At 38.0% G+C, this 17,474-nt stretch overlaps 1 protein-coding gene across 1 annotated transcript in view; it reads left to right on the forward strand.

Moving 5' to 3' along the window:
- Positions 1–17,474, forward strand: part of fryb (furry homolog b (Drosophila)) — a 99,760-nt gene that overhangs the window by 13,217 nt on the left and 69,069 nt on the right. Inside the window, 4 exon segments of the mRNA XM_056467294.1 lie at positions 8,311–8,501; positions 12,794–12,847; positions 15,911–16,050; positions 16,781–16,871. Of these exon segments, the coding sequence (XP_056323269.1) occupies positions 8,311–8,501; positions 12,794–12,847; positions 15,911–16,050; positions 16,781–16,871 (476 nt within the window).

A 17,474-nucleotide genomic window follows, 5' to 3' on the forward strand; every position in this document is an offset into this window, starting at 1 on the left:
TTGCCATCTCTGCAGTGTCATCCTGAGAACATATTTGCATTTTAGTGAATCGGGAACATTGAGGTGCAGTCTTGTACCATTCCTATCAGAGCAGCACTGCAGTAAACAAACAAACAAACCCCTCCCCCTTCTGTTTCCTTAATGTCCTTCTCAGGGAGACTGGACAACACAAACAGCAGCTCTCCTCTCTCTCTCTTTCATTCGCTCTCTGGGAGCCAATCCTCTTAATGCAGAGCGTGCATGAGCAAGAGAGAGAGAGAGCGGCTGATGAGAGAGCACTAAGGGAAGGAGGGGGCAGGAGAGAGATGTAGAGGAGAGAACAGTTGGTGCTCAGAGCTGACACAGGACACGTAGGGGAAGGCAGTGCTGCAGCGTATGGCGCTGTAAAGCGGCCTCTCACTCCTCCATCTCTCTCTTTCTCTCTCTGCCTGGATTCTCAGTGCTGGTACCCAGCCATGGCCAGCCAGCAAGATTCAGGCTTTTTCGAGATCAGCATCAAGTCTCTGCTGAAATCCTGGGGCAGCCGTGAGTATCAACTCTACAGACACACGCAATGTTCTACATCCATGTGAGATGCGGCTACATTTGCGTGCTGACCCTTGTGTAGGACAGAGTTGTTTATGTTGCGCCGAGGATGCTTTGAGATCACAACAACAAGATCTAAATCCCGTATATATCATGTCAGCTACATCTGGAGACTCTCTGGGATGTTTACATCCTGCTGTTGAATGGGATTATTGGCTTATAAATTGATGCTGCATTTGTCCGGTTCATTAGTGTTTGGCTGGAGAGGTCGAGTTATATAATGACTGCAGACCAAAGAGGCTCGTGATGTGATCAGGAGGATTTGCCCTGTTGTTTTCATCACGTGCACTGTCAATACAAGACAAACATCACTGCATGCGAGTGCGCACCACGTCAAGGTTATTCTCTGACTCTCTGATGATATTCGTGACGATGACTGTGTTCATAGTGACATCAGCTATCTCTGATGATGTAAGATGGCATCGTTAGTGATAATTCATTCTAATTGCAAAGGCTGAGTGGAATATGGAGTGTGTTTTGTTTGAGTGTTGCTGTTTTAAGTTGGGGAGACATAGAACATCCTGTACAGTACATGAATTCATCTTATTTTAAAGATAATTCATGTTTTGAATGATTTGTTTGATTCGTTTTTCTGATTTTATAGATTAGCTGTTAAAACATTGACACAAAGGTTTCCTCATTTCAGTTTAAGTTCCAGAATAAATCATGAATTGAATAGAATTTGACTTTCATAATGTAAGGTGTATATTGAATTGAGATCATAAATATGACTAGAACGCCTCAAGTTTAAAACTAACTTTTTTATCTCACACTTGATTTATTTGTATGCATAAAGGAGCTTGTTACAATTTAATTGACTGTTATTTGGATCTAAAACTTGCATCGTCAGCAGAGGTGGAACTTTCCGCTGAATGTGATAAAGATTTATTTTAAAATCAATTAATCTTTTGAACTATTTGTTTGATTTATTTTTATTATTAAACTGATTTTAGAGATTAGCGATTAAAATGTTGACATAAACGTTTCCTCATTTTAGTTTAAGTTTCAAATTAAATCATAAATTGAATAGATATTGACTTTCATAATGTAAGGTATATATTGAATTGAGATTATAAATATGACTAGAACACATCATTAAGTTTAAAACTAACTCTTTTATCTCACACTTGACTTATTTGTATGTATAAAAGAGCTTGTTACAATATATAATTGACTGTAAGAGGGATCTAATACTTGCATCATCAGCAGAGGTTGAACTTTCCGCTGAATGTGATGAAGATTTATTTTAAAATCAATTCATCTTTTGAATGATTTGTATTCATTATTAAACTCATTTTATAGATAAGCTGTTAAAATGTTGACATAAACATTTCCTCATTTCAGTTTAAGTTTCAGATGAAATCATGAAGTGAATAAAATTTGACTGTCTTAATCACGGATTATTTTGAATTGAGATCATAAATATGACTAGAACACATCATCAAGTTTAAAACTAACTCTTTTATCTCACAATTGACTTCTTTGTGTGTTTATAAAGAAGCTTGTTACAATTTAATTGACTGTTATTGGGATCTAAAACTTGCATCGTCAGCAGAGGTCAGACTTTCCGCTGAAGGTGATAAAGATGTGCTTCTCTTATACACAAGAGTTATGTTGCTGTCCAGCGGCTCTTAATTTGCTCCCATGTGTTTTATGGGTGCTGCTCAATCCCTGTGAAGGAGAACAGGTGGCCTGATAACAGTCTGTTAACTCACTCAAGCAAATCCACTCAAATCTCTTTCCAGTTTCCCTGATCTCTTTTTGCCGTGTGCTCTCTTTCTCCTTAAACCATTAGTTTCATTCCCTATTGCTTGGTATACGCTTTCCAGATGCCAGGTCTGTTCTGTCAGATCAGACCTTTAATTATGTGAGATCTATGTGCTGTGAATTTGTTTGTGCATGATCAAGGCTAGAAGAACTGGTGATTGGAGCATAAAGAAAAGTAGAGGAATGGAGAGAAAGGGTCTTTGTATATTGATAAATGAAAGTGAAGTTGCTGAAACCTTTTAACGCACACTTAAATGGTCTCATTATCAAATAGTCTCATGTTTGTTGCATCATACTGTACTTCCGAGCAATCACTTGAACCGGATATGATAGACATAATACAGAAGATGGTTTACCTTGCTGATTCACAATTATTTTGTGTGTGTATATTTTGCTGTAGTTTTGGGATAGATGTTAAATTTGGCCATGTAGAATATTATAATAACAATCATTATGCCATAATGTGGCTTAAGGCTGATTTACAGTTTCATCTGGCGCCACGTCACAGACCTCCACTAACTGCGTGCACACCTCACAAAACGCACGAGGCTTTTATACTTGATGCGTTCGCTGTAGTGATATTCTTTAAAACAACAGGGGACGGTCAAAAGATGCCCACCGTAAAGTCAAACAGATAAACAGAGAAGTAAAAAGTTTCCAGGAATACGTCATATTATTAATATCAGTCAAGATTTTTAAACGAATTATTTTTATAATTCATTTTAATGATTATAAATATTTTATAACAATTCAATATTTTTTTAAATCAAACTTTGATGCATCACTTGCTTTTGTTCATATCTCTGACTATTCTACCTATTAAAGTTAAATATCAACGATTACAGTACATGGGTTGCTCTACAAATATATATTTTTATTATGGCTAGAATGAAAGCAAAAAAAGTACACTTACTAAAAAATACAGATTTTAAAAATTTATTTATTTAACCCACTCCATAATTTACACATTACTGTCTGGCTAGTTTGTGTCCACTGCTTATATGCCAAGGCAATAATGGTCCAACATTCCTGAACATTATCACCAATGAAGCTTAGAAAAATAGGGCATCGGTAAACTGTCATGTTCAAAAATTCTTTTCCAGTTATCAAAGAAATAAAGTTGTAACTTCATTTTAGTTTTATAACTATTAAATTGTTTTAAATTCAAAATTGTAATATATACATCAGTGTAAAACCTATGACTGGTGGAAAAACATATTCTTTAATTGTGTATTAAAACCACATGAGTCTCCACGTTTTCCATGGTTTCTCTTTTTAGTTTTAACAAACTTATCCCTCAAGTTTTTCTAAACTTTTCAACAAAAACTTTCCTCATTTCCCACGGCTGTTGCAATTTCTAGCCAAGAATTATTGGTCATCTGGTTATCCCTATGATCATGCATGGATGGATCATAAAGATGTCTGTACAGTTGTACCTGTTTCAGACAAAATCTCTTCAAAGTGTTTCACATTCAACTCAATTGAAATGCGGCGCCGTGGGAACTGCTCACTCAAATCTCAAAAAACTAGTGCTTTCCGCCATCTGAAGTCTTTATGATGTAATAATACCCATTATAGCACCACGATACCATTAATAATGTCATCATATGCATGTTTGCATCATTTTACAATTATGACATCACAATACTCGTTATGATGTCATAATACCAATTTTACATATAATATCAATGGAATATCTATTAAAGTGCCATAAAACCCATTATAATGCTAAGTACACTACCTGACAAAAGTCTTGTCGTCGATCCCAGTTTAAAGAGCAACAAACAATAACTTGACTTCTAATTGATCATTTGGAAAAGTGCCAGATAGTTGATTTTTCAGATGAATCATCTGTTGAACTGCATCACAATCATCACAAATGCTGCAGAAAGCCTATTGAAACCCGCATGGACCCAAGATTCTCATATAAATTAATCAAGGTCGGTGAAGGAAAAATCATGGTTTGGGGTTGCATTCAGTATGGGGGCGTGCGAGAGATCTGCAGAGTGGATGGCAACATCAACAGCCTGAGGTTTCTAGACATTTGTGCTGCCCATTACATTACAAACCACAGAAGAGGGCAAATTCTTCAGCAGGATAGTGCTCCTCATACTTCAGCCTCCACATCAAAGTTCCTGAAAGCAAAGAAGGTCAAGGTGCACTAGGATTGGCCAGCCATGACATGAACATTACCAGACATGAACATTATTGAGCATGTCTGGAGTAAGATGCAGGAAGGGGCACTGAAGAGGAATCCAAAGAATCTGGATGAGCTCTGGGAGTCCTGCATCAGGCTTTCTTTGCCATTCCAGATGACTTTATTAATAAGTTATTGGAGTCAAAATATTACTGTACAAACTGCATTGTACATAAATCAGATGAACATTTTCATATTAGTCAATAATATTACTGTATTTAATTTAAAGACTGAATAAATATAGATTTACACACATTTACTCAAGTAAATAAACAAAATTAATAAGGGGCTAAAAATCTGCAGAATTCTGCGGAAAATCTGCGGAATTATGCACACACAGATTCCGTGTGGACCTAGTCATTGCTGAGATGTATGGATGCAGTCCTCCAAGCTCATTGGAGTCACACACAATATTCATTCCTTTTTTACTGCACCATGACTTTATATTCTATACTGTACATTATTTATGTTAAGTGACAAGACTTTTGTCTAAGCAAAGTCAGACCTTAGTCTCCTAATTAAATAATTAAAATAATGATATAATTATGTTTTATTGTGGTAAAATAAGCGTAATCTAGAGGCCTTTTGCCTTTCATATTATTTTTGTGTGCTCCCAGAAAAAGGATTTAATGTGTTAGAGTGTGTGTCAGTTCTGAGGTTAAATATAGCATCACCGAGTCCCTCCCACTCTCTCTCTTTTTCTCACACACACGCACACTCTCTCTCTCTCTCTCTGCTTTGCTAGAGTTCCAGCTTGACCTTCTCTCAGTTAGGGCTTGCTTCTGTCAAACGTCCATAAGGAGCTACACTGGACTGCTGTGTTTCTCGAACTACTCCCATAACTTAAGAGCAAAGTCCTGCTACCCCAAGTTTGATAGGGCTGCCCAGCATGGTGCATGTCCGCAAAGACAGGGCGGGAAAACAGATGGGAATTATGGAACTCTGGTGGTGGTAGAGAGCTAGTTTTGTTTTGGACTACTGGAACTGACACGGCCGCACCATGGAGCTTTCTCCCGTGCGGTGGAGTCGGGCCAGCGTCATCAGCTTCATCAAGGGCCTTGGTAGGTGCCACTGAGTGAAAGGTCTACGGCTGCGTGGGTGTTTTGTTGCTCGCTACGCTTGCTGTAAGGAGGTTGCATTCTGTGGATTCCTGATAGTGTGTTCAAGGGCTCAAGAAGCGAGTGAAATATTTCACAATTGCTTTCCAGCGGCTCATACGGTTTGAAGCAACTTTTAGGGGTGTCAATTGACGTCCGCTGTTTGTCCATAAATAACGTTGACGTTAATGTTGTCTGCAGTTGACTGTCAAGCCATCCATGCAGTATGTAGTGATTTCAAATCGAACATGAATAAATTGGACGACTGATTTTTGTTTTGAAAGTATTGTTTGGCATCCAGCAGCTGCTTCATTTGGCTTTCCATCTAAATCTCATATCATTTAGCACTCCGAAGTAACCTGTCATTCCATTGTTCTACCCTTGACCTGAGCAGTTAAACCCTGCTGTCAGGTCATGAACTCTCATTAACATGGTGTGAAGTTTAAAGTCTGAGGTCTGCCACAGAAATTTCATACTACAAAAAATCAGCTTTACATACAGTGCATTTCTTAGTTAGAGCATACCAAAACTTGGATCTCATTTTTAATCTCTGAACGCAGCTGTATACAATAATATAGGAGCAAACCTTTGACTGTTTCTCAATTTCAAGAACGCAAAGAACGGACTTGTGTTCTTGTGAAGACCGGTCTTGCCAGGTCACCTCGGAAGAACAAACTCGGGAGACCGCGAGAACACAGAACGCGTCCTCTGAGAAGTGAGATGCCGCGTTCTTCCTGATTTATTGTTTTTCTCCTTTTCAAAATATATACTATGCATAAAGACTTTACAAATATACGTTGCACAATATAAATAAAACAGATTTTAATACGAGTTTCAGCAAATAAACACTCTTAATGTGTTTATGCCTTTATTAAGAGTTTCATAGTAATGTTTCACTGTTTCGTTTAGGGAAACTCCTGAGATAAATAAGTTATATATCTGAACTTTTTTTTATAAAATGCTGCGCTTCCCACCCCCAGTCACAATGACTTCTCGGACTTCTAGAGCGAGTTTTGCGCTCAAGTCTGCATCCATGCGTCCTCGATATCAAGAACACATTCAGGAAGTTTCACGCGTCCTCCGTTCCTGCGGTCTTGACTATTGGAACTGAATTTGGTAGTTGATGATGACGTTACATGTGAACACCAGGACGCAAGAACACTGAAGAACACATATTGAGAAACAGCCTTTGATAAATGTCCATAACACTGTATAACTTTTTTTTTGGTTAATGACTTTTGCATTGACAAATATCGATTCTTATTCTTCAGAAAAGACTTGCTGACATTTAAGATTTAAGGAAAAAGCTTGATTTTGAGATTATGGGAGGACAGTGTACTTACTGTACTGTACCGTGCTGCTTGTTTGCTGTTATTACAGTTGTAATTCATTAGTGTTTTGACATTAACAGGGTTTGCTTTACTTTTAAATGAGCAAAAGCATGTTCGTGATGGACCTCTTTAGGACATCTTAATTTTGAACTGAAAATTGCTGCTTATGCAATCGTCATTTTAAGATAATTGCTTCATTTTGAGTTACTGCACGTCTCTCGAAACTGCCCGTGTTGCTGCTGTTAGGAAGATTATTTTTTTTCAACTCGTTTTTCAGCTTGTGACTTGAGAGGTTGCAGGGGTCTATTCTAAGAGGAGCACATGCTTAAAACCCCTGCAGCCACATGACGTGGGCTCCCCCGGCCCCGGCCAGCCGGCTGACCCCCCTTTCCCCTTTGGGAACGATGACATGGTCGTGCCAAAAATGAAAACACCAGCTGCTCCAGCCCTGGCTGACTGCGAGATGGTGCTCTCAAGGCATAGATTCAACTATAGGCCGCAACTCTAACATTGATAGCAGCAGTTTTAGTTTATTTATTTTTTTTAATTGATAATCTGACTTGCATTGACCAGGCACTATTTTTCTCTTTGTGGGAAATTACACAAGTTGGATTCAAGATAGGATCACCAGCACAACATGCCATGTCAGAGCTTGTGCACTGTCAATTCAGTCATATCTAGAATGATTAGCAGAACAGTTGAAGTCTATAATTGAGCTGCATGTCTGAAAAATTGCGATACTTTGATTTTCTGCAATATACACATGAATTGCAATATTAATACAATTTCACTAGACGACTTGAATACAACACCTCTGCTTGGATATAATTCAATAATTTAGATTGATTGGGATAATTATGTAGTGGGGCGAATCATGCTTCAAATTAATAAATAAATAAGAAGCATACATAATTACAGTAGAGCAAATAAAAAGTAAATAAACAGTGCTTTACAGTATTCAGGTGCAGAAATTAAATGATCAATAGTAAGATACACTGCATTCATTGTATAAATGCTCCAATAAGAATGATCTTTATCAAAGTTACGTACAGAATAATTCTTGTGTTTTAATTCTTTAAACTCTCTTGAAAGGCCTTAAAATCACATACAAACATCCACTCCATTATTGTTCAATTCTGCAGTGACTGCATCTTATTTTAAGTTCTGAACTGTGGCTCCTTGTCAGCTATAATGCTGATTAAACATTGCGCATCCAGGTATCTGATTATTGCGGATATGCATATTGCGATATTGATGCTGAATCTATTTATTGTTCAGCCATAGGCCATAATAAACTAATCCTGTGTTATATATTTTTTTTATTCGTTCCCAGCATCCCCCATAGGAAAGCGCCCGCTGCCCCAAGTGAGCAGTGCTCTGGGCGAGAGGAAAGGTCCTGTTGCCACCATGCCGGTCACTGTGGACCCAGAGAGCAAACCGGGCGAGTATGTCCTCAAAAGCCTGTTCGCCAACTTCACCACCCTGTCAGAACGGAAAATACGCATCATCATGGCAGAACCACTGGTAAGAGACCTATTTTTTTATATTTGATGTCAGACAACTCGCTACTCGCTTTAACGCTATAACGCAGTCTCCTTGTCTCCCGAGAAAAGTGTGTAGTGAGGGGTTTTACAGCCTTAAAACATCTATAATAATTGTAAAAAATAAAGTTGACTACTTTGCGGATTTCGCCTTTCGGGGGTTATTTTTTAGGTTGTAATTCCTGCGAATAACGAGGGACCACTGTATTGCATAAAAAATGCTTGATGGAAAGGCCAAGTTGTGCATGAATTTTGAGATGCACATAAAAAATGTATGCAACAACTCAGTGGGATAAACTTTTTATCTGATAAGAAAAAAATATGCATAAACTATGATGGAAACCAATATTTATTTATTTACTAAATAATTTTCACCATGGACATAAAAAAGTTTTGTGTTAACAGATCATGTGCTATAAAAATGGGCATGATGGCAGGGCATTAATCAGACCCCCTTGTTTTTTGTGATTTTGTGATCACTGAATCCAACGAAAAAAAAAAAAAAAGTTACCTAATTCCTAATTTAATTCCTTTCTCTATTTTGGCAAAAATGTAAATTATCTCACAAAACATCCAATTCCAAACAATATATAATCAAATATATTTATTTCAGTTTGCAATTAATTGTTTGACATGCATACATGCTCGAAAAATGATGTCTCATCTGATGTTATCCTAACATTACATTACATGGGGGGGGTTGGGGGGGGGCAGACACAGATGAAGCACAAGTGATTTACATGTGAAATCAATGCAAAAAAAGATCAGACATCCTGTGACGCGAATTGGGCATTTTGTGCAATTGACGTGCTTCAGACTGCAAAAGAAAGTTGGAGCAAACATCTAGAAAAACGGAGCAATCGAACAGACAGAAGAGCAAGCAGCTTACAGTGATGGAGATTGGTTAATATTATGAATTAATATTATTAATAAATTATTTCGCTTAACTAGTTCCCTGCAGTTAATGAGAGAAAATGCTTCCCTGCCATTGACGAGTTTTACGACAATCTGTGTTTTAGGTGTATTATGGTAGGGGGATCCCTAACGCATGTCCTACGTGTGAGGTACATGATGTCAGATGCTCCAGGGAGTGAAATCTGAGAGAAACTAAGATCGTGGATAAAAATAAGAGTTATACAACCTTCCATTGGCTTAATCGCTACCGTTTTAGATCTTGTCTTGACAAGAGACCAAAATAAAGAAGCTTTATTTTTATGATTTGTGTCATTGTAATTGTGTTAGATTGCACACCTAACATAGTAGGCTACCTAATATGGTAAATAAGATATATATTTTTTATGTTTATAAATATATTTTACATCGCAAAATTGTCCACAAATTTCTGGGAATTACCGCCACAAAATCTGTCATTTTTTATCGCACAAAATCACCAAAAAATTGTGGAAAAACTAGGGAGAAACACTAATGGACAAACCCCATAAAAAAGCCAACCACATTGTACAACATCTGAAATGTTGTTTTTGTCATTTTAAAATACCTTAGCCAAGGTCTGCCACAAAAGTGGTATGGTATTATTACCTCCCAGAACTGTATTGAATGGTCTCGCCTCTTCAAAAGCCATTGCGTGTTCATTTAGTTTCATCTTTGTCTAATAAAGTAATAATTTATTATATAAGAAAATTAATTTGCTTTATTCACAAATGTTTTACACAATATTTATGGGGATCAGTCGACACAAAACTCCAAATACAAGTAAATGATGTCTATCCCATATAATAAGGAGTCGCCGCAAGTTTGGTTTTAGCTGATTGTCTGGTATGTTGAGTTGTCTGGAAAACAGGAAGTGTACAGTACGCTGTCTAATCAGTTACACAGAAGAGGAGAGACATCTAACAGCCCTGGCACACAAGTTATTCATGACTCTGCTGTGGCTTTCATTTGTAATTGCTTTAGCTGGCAGTCATCGAACGCTAATACTTCGCAATATATCTTCAAACTAGACTAATAGCCATGAGATACTGTGTCTGTTTTTGCCGCAGTGGCTCAGGTTGCTTGGTCTCCCTGTATCACTGTAATCCCATTATGCAGGAGTCTGGATTTAAGTGGACAGGAATGGGTTTCATCTGCTTGGTATGTTCAAGCCAAAGAGCTCACGGACCAAGCAGGAAGCATTCAAAGATCTCAGTAAAATTATTGAACTTATCTATCTGTGTTGTTCATTCATTAAATGATATACCACACACAGATAGTAGCTTGAAGCAAATTAATCCATTTCTCAGCACCTAAACAAGAACTTCCTTCCAATTTTTCTTTAGTGTTGTTATGGCACATTTCTAGCTGAAACTGATTTTAAGCAGAGGTCTAATTTAATTTACTTGCACAGGTTAATTATTCACCTTAAGTATAAGAGTGTGCATTAAACAAAATAAATAGTGTAAGTTTTGATTTCATGAAGATTTTAATTGATAGTTAACCCAAAAATGAACCTTCTATAATTTTCCAACTATGAGTTTTTTTTTATTCTGTTGTAAAAAAAAAAAGAAGGTATATTGATGAGTGTTCGAACACATTTTATTTGTTTGTCCTGTTATGGAAGTCAGTGGTTACTGTTTTCCAACAGTTTTCAAAATATCTTATATTGTTTTGAACATAACAAAATATGCAACTGATTTGAAAAAAGGGTGAGTTACACTATCTCAAATATCTCTTTAATGACATGTCCAGGGTGGCACGGTGTCTCAGTGGTTAGCACTTTCGCCTCACAGCAAGACGGTCACTGGTTTGAGTCCCAGCTGGGCAGTTGACATTTCTGTGTGGAGTTTGCATGTTCTCCCCGTGTTGGTGTGGATTTCCTCCAGGTGCTCTGCTTTCCCCCACAGTCTAAAGACATGTGGGATAGGTGAATTGGGTAAACAAAAATTGGCCGTGTGTGAATGCAACTATGTATGGGTGTTTCCCAGTATTGGGTTGCAGCTGGAACGGCATTTGCTGCGTAAAACATATGCTGGAATAGTTTGCGGTTCATTCCGCTGTGGTGACCCCTGATAAATAAGGGACTACAATGAATGAACGAATGACATGTCCTGAATTTTCTCAGAATAGCCATTTTCTACTATGCATCCAGGATTATGTGTGTTAAGACTTTGGACCTTCAGACTTTGCACCTAAACCAGGCATGGGCAAACTCGATCCTCGAGGGCCGGTGTCCCTGCAGAGTTTTGCTCCAACACTAATCAAACACACCTGAACACCCTAATTAGTGTCTTCAAGATCACTAGAAAGCTACAAGCAGGTGTGTTTGATTAGGATTGGTGCAAAACTATACAGGGACATCGGCCCTCCAGGATCGAGTTTGCCCATCCCTGACCTAGACCATTAAAATAGAGCCCTTAGTGTCCTTCCAAAAGAAAAAAATATTTAGATGTAATAATAATGCATGTTCAATGAAGTCAATTTGTGTAGTAAGTGTTAAGTCAATTCTGGGATGGTTGGGATCATCTCTTCAAGTTCTCATAGGGTTGGCATCATCTCTTCACAGGTCTTGGAAATACTCATCCAAACAAACCCCAACAGGCTTATTTATTGGCGTTCGTTTGTGTGTTGTGAATTGCCCTTTAGAAGCAGAACTCAAGCCATGACCTAGACATCTGTATTCAACCTGTCTGTTGAATCCCAGCTCCTATTTGCCCTTTCATCTGACCCTGTCAACCCTCTTTAGTGTGAAAGCGTGCTCGTGTGTCCACATGTTACGAGGTTAATCAGCTGATTTGACCCCCAGACCCAGCTTCAGTTAAGTTGTTCTCTTAACTCCTTGACCCACTTTCCTGCTCCACATGTGCGTTAAAGCTGAGATACCTTCAGATTAAGTTTGGTTCTGATGAATGAAATCTAAATATTTACTATTGTTTTAGTGCTTAGAATTAAAATTTGAGTCTTTGCTGATTTGTGAAGCCATTGAAAATGCTCAGATGAGTTACATAAGCACACCAAGACAAGGTTTTATTGAATTTTCTATTTGATTTTGGAGCAAAAAACATGGAATAATGTGTTCAGTAAAGCTGAGAGTACTACATTTTTATTGGCAGACTGGTCAAAATTAGTCAAAATATTTAATAAACCAACACTTGGAGAGTTTTGTAGAAGTTTGAAGTCTGAGAAAGTCTGCAGGCATAGATTGCGTGTGGTCCTCCTGGTTGTGTTTATTTTGGTGATTTTCAATTTCATGCATTACAAAAGAAACATTGTTCACCCTGCTGGGAATCGGCAGCCGATGATCTAAAATACTAACTGTACGTTCTTTATGATGTTCTACAGGAAAAGCCCCTCACCAAATCTCTACAGAGAGGAGAAGACCCGCAGTTTGACCAGGTAAAATCAAGTGACATTTTCCACATGCTTCCTAATTTTACCCTATCATTGCTCAGACATTTTGTTTTCAGTCCTCAATCATTTAATAGCTCTAGACATGGTAAAGTGATGCTGGAAAAGAATGACAAAGAATAAACGAATGGGCTCCCATGCCATTAAACTTTCACTGCCCTTCTGTATTGGCAGGCTAATTTTTCGTCATCATCAGTCAGACCCTAAGAATAGCATTCCTGTAGCTGGTGCTGTGCTGTCCTGACCTTACCCCTCTCTACTGAATTCTTAAGCAGCCCGTGTGTGTGTGTGCACAAAAACATCTCACAGTGGTTGGGGGAATACCAGGCCATCTCTGCCCATACAGCCCTCCCTTTCTCTGTTTGGTTTAGCCCAGCCTGTGTGACCACATCATCCACTCCCTCAATCTCATTCTGGCTGATTCTGTTGACCCGAATTATAACATTTCTTGTACAATTATGCCACTTATGTTGCATACCAATTATTATACTATGCCCTAAATTCTCAATTTAATAAGTACATACTTTTAAATGACAGCTAAATATCACAGCCATATCACCCTGCAGCCCAAGACCGGTTACTCACTGAAGCTAAGCAGGGCTAAGCCTGGTCAGTACCTGGATGGGAGACAGCATGGGAAAACTAGGTTGCTGTTGGAAGTGGTGTTAGTGAGGCCAACCTGCGGTCTGTGTCAGTCCTAATGCCCCAGTAAAGTGAAGGGGACACTATACTGTCAGTGACCGCCATCTTTCGCATGAGACATTAAACCGAAGTCCTGACTCTCTGTGGTCATTAAAAATCCCATGGCACTTCTCGTAAAAGAGTGGGGGTGTAACCCCAGTGTCCTGGCCAAATACCCTCCATTGGCCCTTACCCATCATGGCCTCCCAATCATCCCCACCAACTGAATTGGCTCTATCACTGTCTCTCCACTCCACCAATAGTTGGTGTGTGGTGAGCGCATTGGCGCCGTTGTCCTGTGGCTGCCATCGCATCATCATCCAAGTGGATGCTGCACACTGTGGTGGAGTGGAGTGTGGTGGAGTGGAGAGACTCCCGTAATGATTGTGAAGCGCTTCGGCTGAATAGCCATACACGATAAATGCTCTATATAAATACACATTACATTACATTACAAATGTGTTGCAGAAGAATACACACATTCTAAGATATACTACCATCCTAAACAGACCACAGTTAAATTGATTAATCCTGTACCTGTAAACTGGTGTGTCTTCCATTTCATCACAGTTAATATTTTCACATTCAAACTCCACGTTGAAGTACATTTAGTTTACCCTGCTTAACAGTTTACCCACTTAACAGTTTACTTCAAGACATGGGCGATTTATAATTGCAGCAAACTGTTTGAAAGTATTCAAGTGTCTAAGAAGATGTCCAAAGTCTTTACATGCATTGACCCAGAGACTGTTAAGAGGCATGTCACTGATGACAAGATGACGGATGTTTACTGTATGATGACCGAAATGGCCTTAAACACCCAGCAGGCACAAGACATCAACATGACGTCAGATTGACGTTGTACCCCAACGTCATGAGGATGTTGCATTTTGTTTGGAAATGAAAACCGCATTGACGTCTGAACTCAACGTCAGGTCTACGTCAATGCCCAACGTCCAACCTAAAACCAGCCAAATATCAACGTCTAATGATGTTACAGCTTGACGTTGTGTGGACGTTACCACTGTTGACATTTATCAGACGTTGGATTTGCCATACCTGATGAATAGATGTCAGTATTTGACGTCAGTATGATGTTGATTTTAGATGTTGAGTTGTCGTTGGATTTTGGTTACTTTCTAACAACCTAAAATGGACCAAATATCAACATCATTTGACGTCATTATTGGTCATCAAAATAACATTGTCCTTAGACGCTGGCTAGATGTTGAATTTTGGTCACCTGACGTCACAACCTCAATCTAACCTAATAATAACGTCTTATGATGTTGTGTGCCTGCTGGGCAATAGCTAGATGAACTACAGAATTTTACATTTACACACATGCACAAATTACATGTAAACGCGTCAGCTTTTAACAGCGTAATTCTCACTACTCTTGAGTACTTTTAAAAGGACTACTTTTTACTCATACTTTGAGTAATATTTACAACTGATACTTTTTACTCTACTTGCACTACATTTTAGGCAAGTAATGGTACTTTTACTTGAGTATGATTTTTCAGTACTCTTTCCACCACTGCACATACATCACTTGTTGTATATACGTCACACTGCTCAGCTCCGCTCACATGCTCTGGCTGCTACAGTATATCAGTGCAGTATGATCACTAAGTTACATAACTGCCCCCTACTGGTCATGTCTTTGTTGTGTTAGACCATGTTGTGCTGTGCCGCGCAGTACTGCAGCACTGTGTGTGGTCACATTCATTCACTCGCGCGTTCTTAGTAGCCACATCTGTAAAGGCATAAGCACAATCCATTTCATCCAATATAGCAGGTATTTATTTAATGAAAAAGTCATCCTCTCCATATTTTAAACATTAGACACAATATCCAACTATTCAGTTTGAGTTGTAGCCACTTTTGAGTTTCAGTTTTCTTGCTGGTTGCTAATATTTTTAATAAATACTTATATTTTACCATTAAGTTGGCTGCTATATTTCACAAGTAAACTGTCCATTCCATTCCATCACCAAAAACATTTTGTATTACTTGTATTACATCCTGCCTGACTACGGCTGAATGGCTGGACAACTTCAAAATATGTGAAAATAGTTTGCTAAGTGTTTATAAAGTATCTAGGAAAAGCAAATGAATGCTTTATCATGCATGTCCTACTGCCATTTTTTAAATTAGGTGCTGTGTGCAACATGCTAATTTTCTAAAATGTATCATTTTTAATTTATTATTGATAGATGCTGCTTAATAGTACACTTAATATTGTTTAGAAAATAGATTAGCATTAAATTGATTACTAATCGGTTATCCTTTTGTGCTGAACAGTTACAGTAATGTGACAAACACAGTGCTAACTGGTGACGAGCAATTTCCTCTTTCTTTCCTCAGCTGATCAGCACTATGAGCTCTCTTGCTGAGTATTGTCTTCCGTCCATCCTGCGGACACTGTTTGACTGGTACAAAAGACAGAACGGTTTGGAAGACGAGTCCCATGAGTATCGCCCACGTGCAAACACCAAGTCCAAAAAGTGAGCTTACATTTAAAGTTTCATTTATAAACTATGTCCTTGAACAAATTAAGCAATGTAGATTATTGGTAACCACTTTTCCTTTCACGAAGGCTAAAGTTATGCCAGTTTTTATCTTGTTTGTAGAATACGTTTAAATTAAAGCACAAAAGATTGAATGTCTTTAGCATTAGCATGTTAATGGTTTTCTGTGTGAGTGTGTGTGTTTATGTATGTGTGATCTGGTGTGGATGGGAGTGTGTGATTGATGGCTGTCATCAGGAAGCCCCGCCTTCATCTTATGAAACACAATCTCTACTGCGGTGCATTGCTCAGCAGCTCATTTGATGTTAGGCCAGTAATTGCTATAGCACTGTGATGATCGGCTGTTTTCGAATAGTTGAACCAACAAGATTAGCACATGTTTTTCAGCGTGGACATGTTAGGCACGCTTACATACGTAATTATGTTTTGATTGTGTGTTTTAGAAATGGATCCTCTGAAACTTGCTCTTATTGGTGCCTTAATGTTGTCACAAATTTGTGGTAAAGGCAAGGCAGAAATATCTCTGCAGATCTAATGTCCAGGGGTCGTAATCACATAACACCTTTTGGCAGTTGGGTTTGATTGCATCAGTGCATCAGAATCAATTAGATTTTCCGAAGCTCTTGTGACTCTAGATTCAGTAGCAGGTTTATATCATTGACTAAGTGAGCAGTGATTAATAAGAAATTTTCCATCTGTCTTTCAGTGACGAACAGCAGAAAGATTATCTGATGGAAAGGAGGGATTTAGCAATCGATTTCATTTTCTCCCTGGTGCTTATTGAAGTTTTAAAACAGGTAGGTTGTAATCGATTGTCCACAGAATTGACAACCTTCACTACAATATTGGAACAAGAAAAATATTGCATGCATGTACAGTTGAAGACAAAATTATTAACCCTCCTGCAAAATTATATTTCAAATATTAATATTCTCTTATATTGTTTATTCTTTATCTGGAGAAAACGTATTACTTTAAGTTTGTCTGGAACAAAAGAAACGTGTGTATATTTATATATATATATATATGTATATATATATATGTTTTTTTGTTTTTTTTATGTCAATGTCATTAGCCCGCTTTAGAAATTATTCTTTTGTTCCATTGGCTATAGAACAAGTCACTGTTTTCCAATGACTTTCCTTATTCACCTGACCTGCTTAGTTAACCTGATTAATCTAGTTAAGCCCTTGAATTGCAGTTTAGTCTAATCTACTAGTATCTTGCAAAATAACAGAATATAAATAGTAAATTATTATGTAGTCATTATGGCATAAACAAAAGAAGTATTATTATTATTATTATTAAAACTATTATGTTTAAAATGTGTTGAAAGTATCTCTCCATTAAACAGCACTTGGGAAATATTTAAAAAGGATCCAATTTTGATATATAGGGCA

This window comes from Danio aesculapii, chromosome 10 (genome assembly GCF_903798145.1).
Source record: "Danio aesculapii chromosome 10, fDanAes4.1, whole genome shotgun sequence".
Classification (NCBI taxonomy): domain Eukaryota; kingdom Metazoa; phylum Chordata; class Actinopteri; order Cypriniformes; family Danionidae; genus Danio; species Danio aesculapii.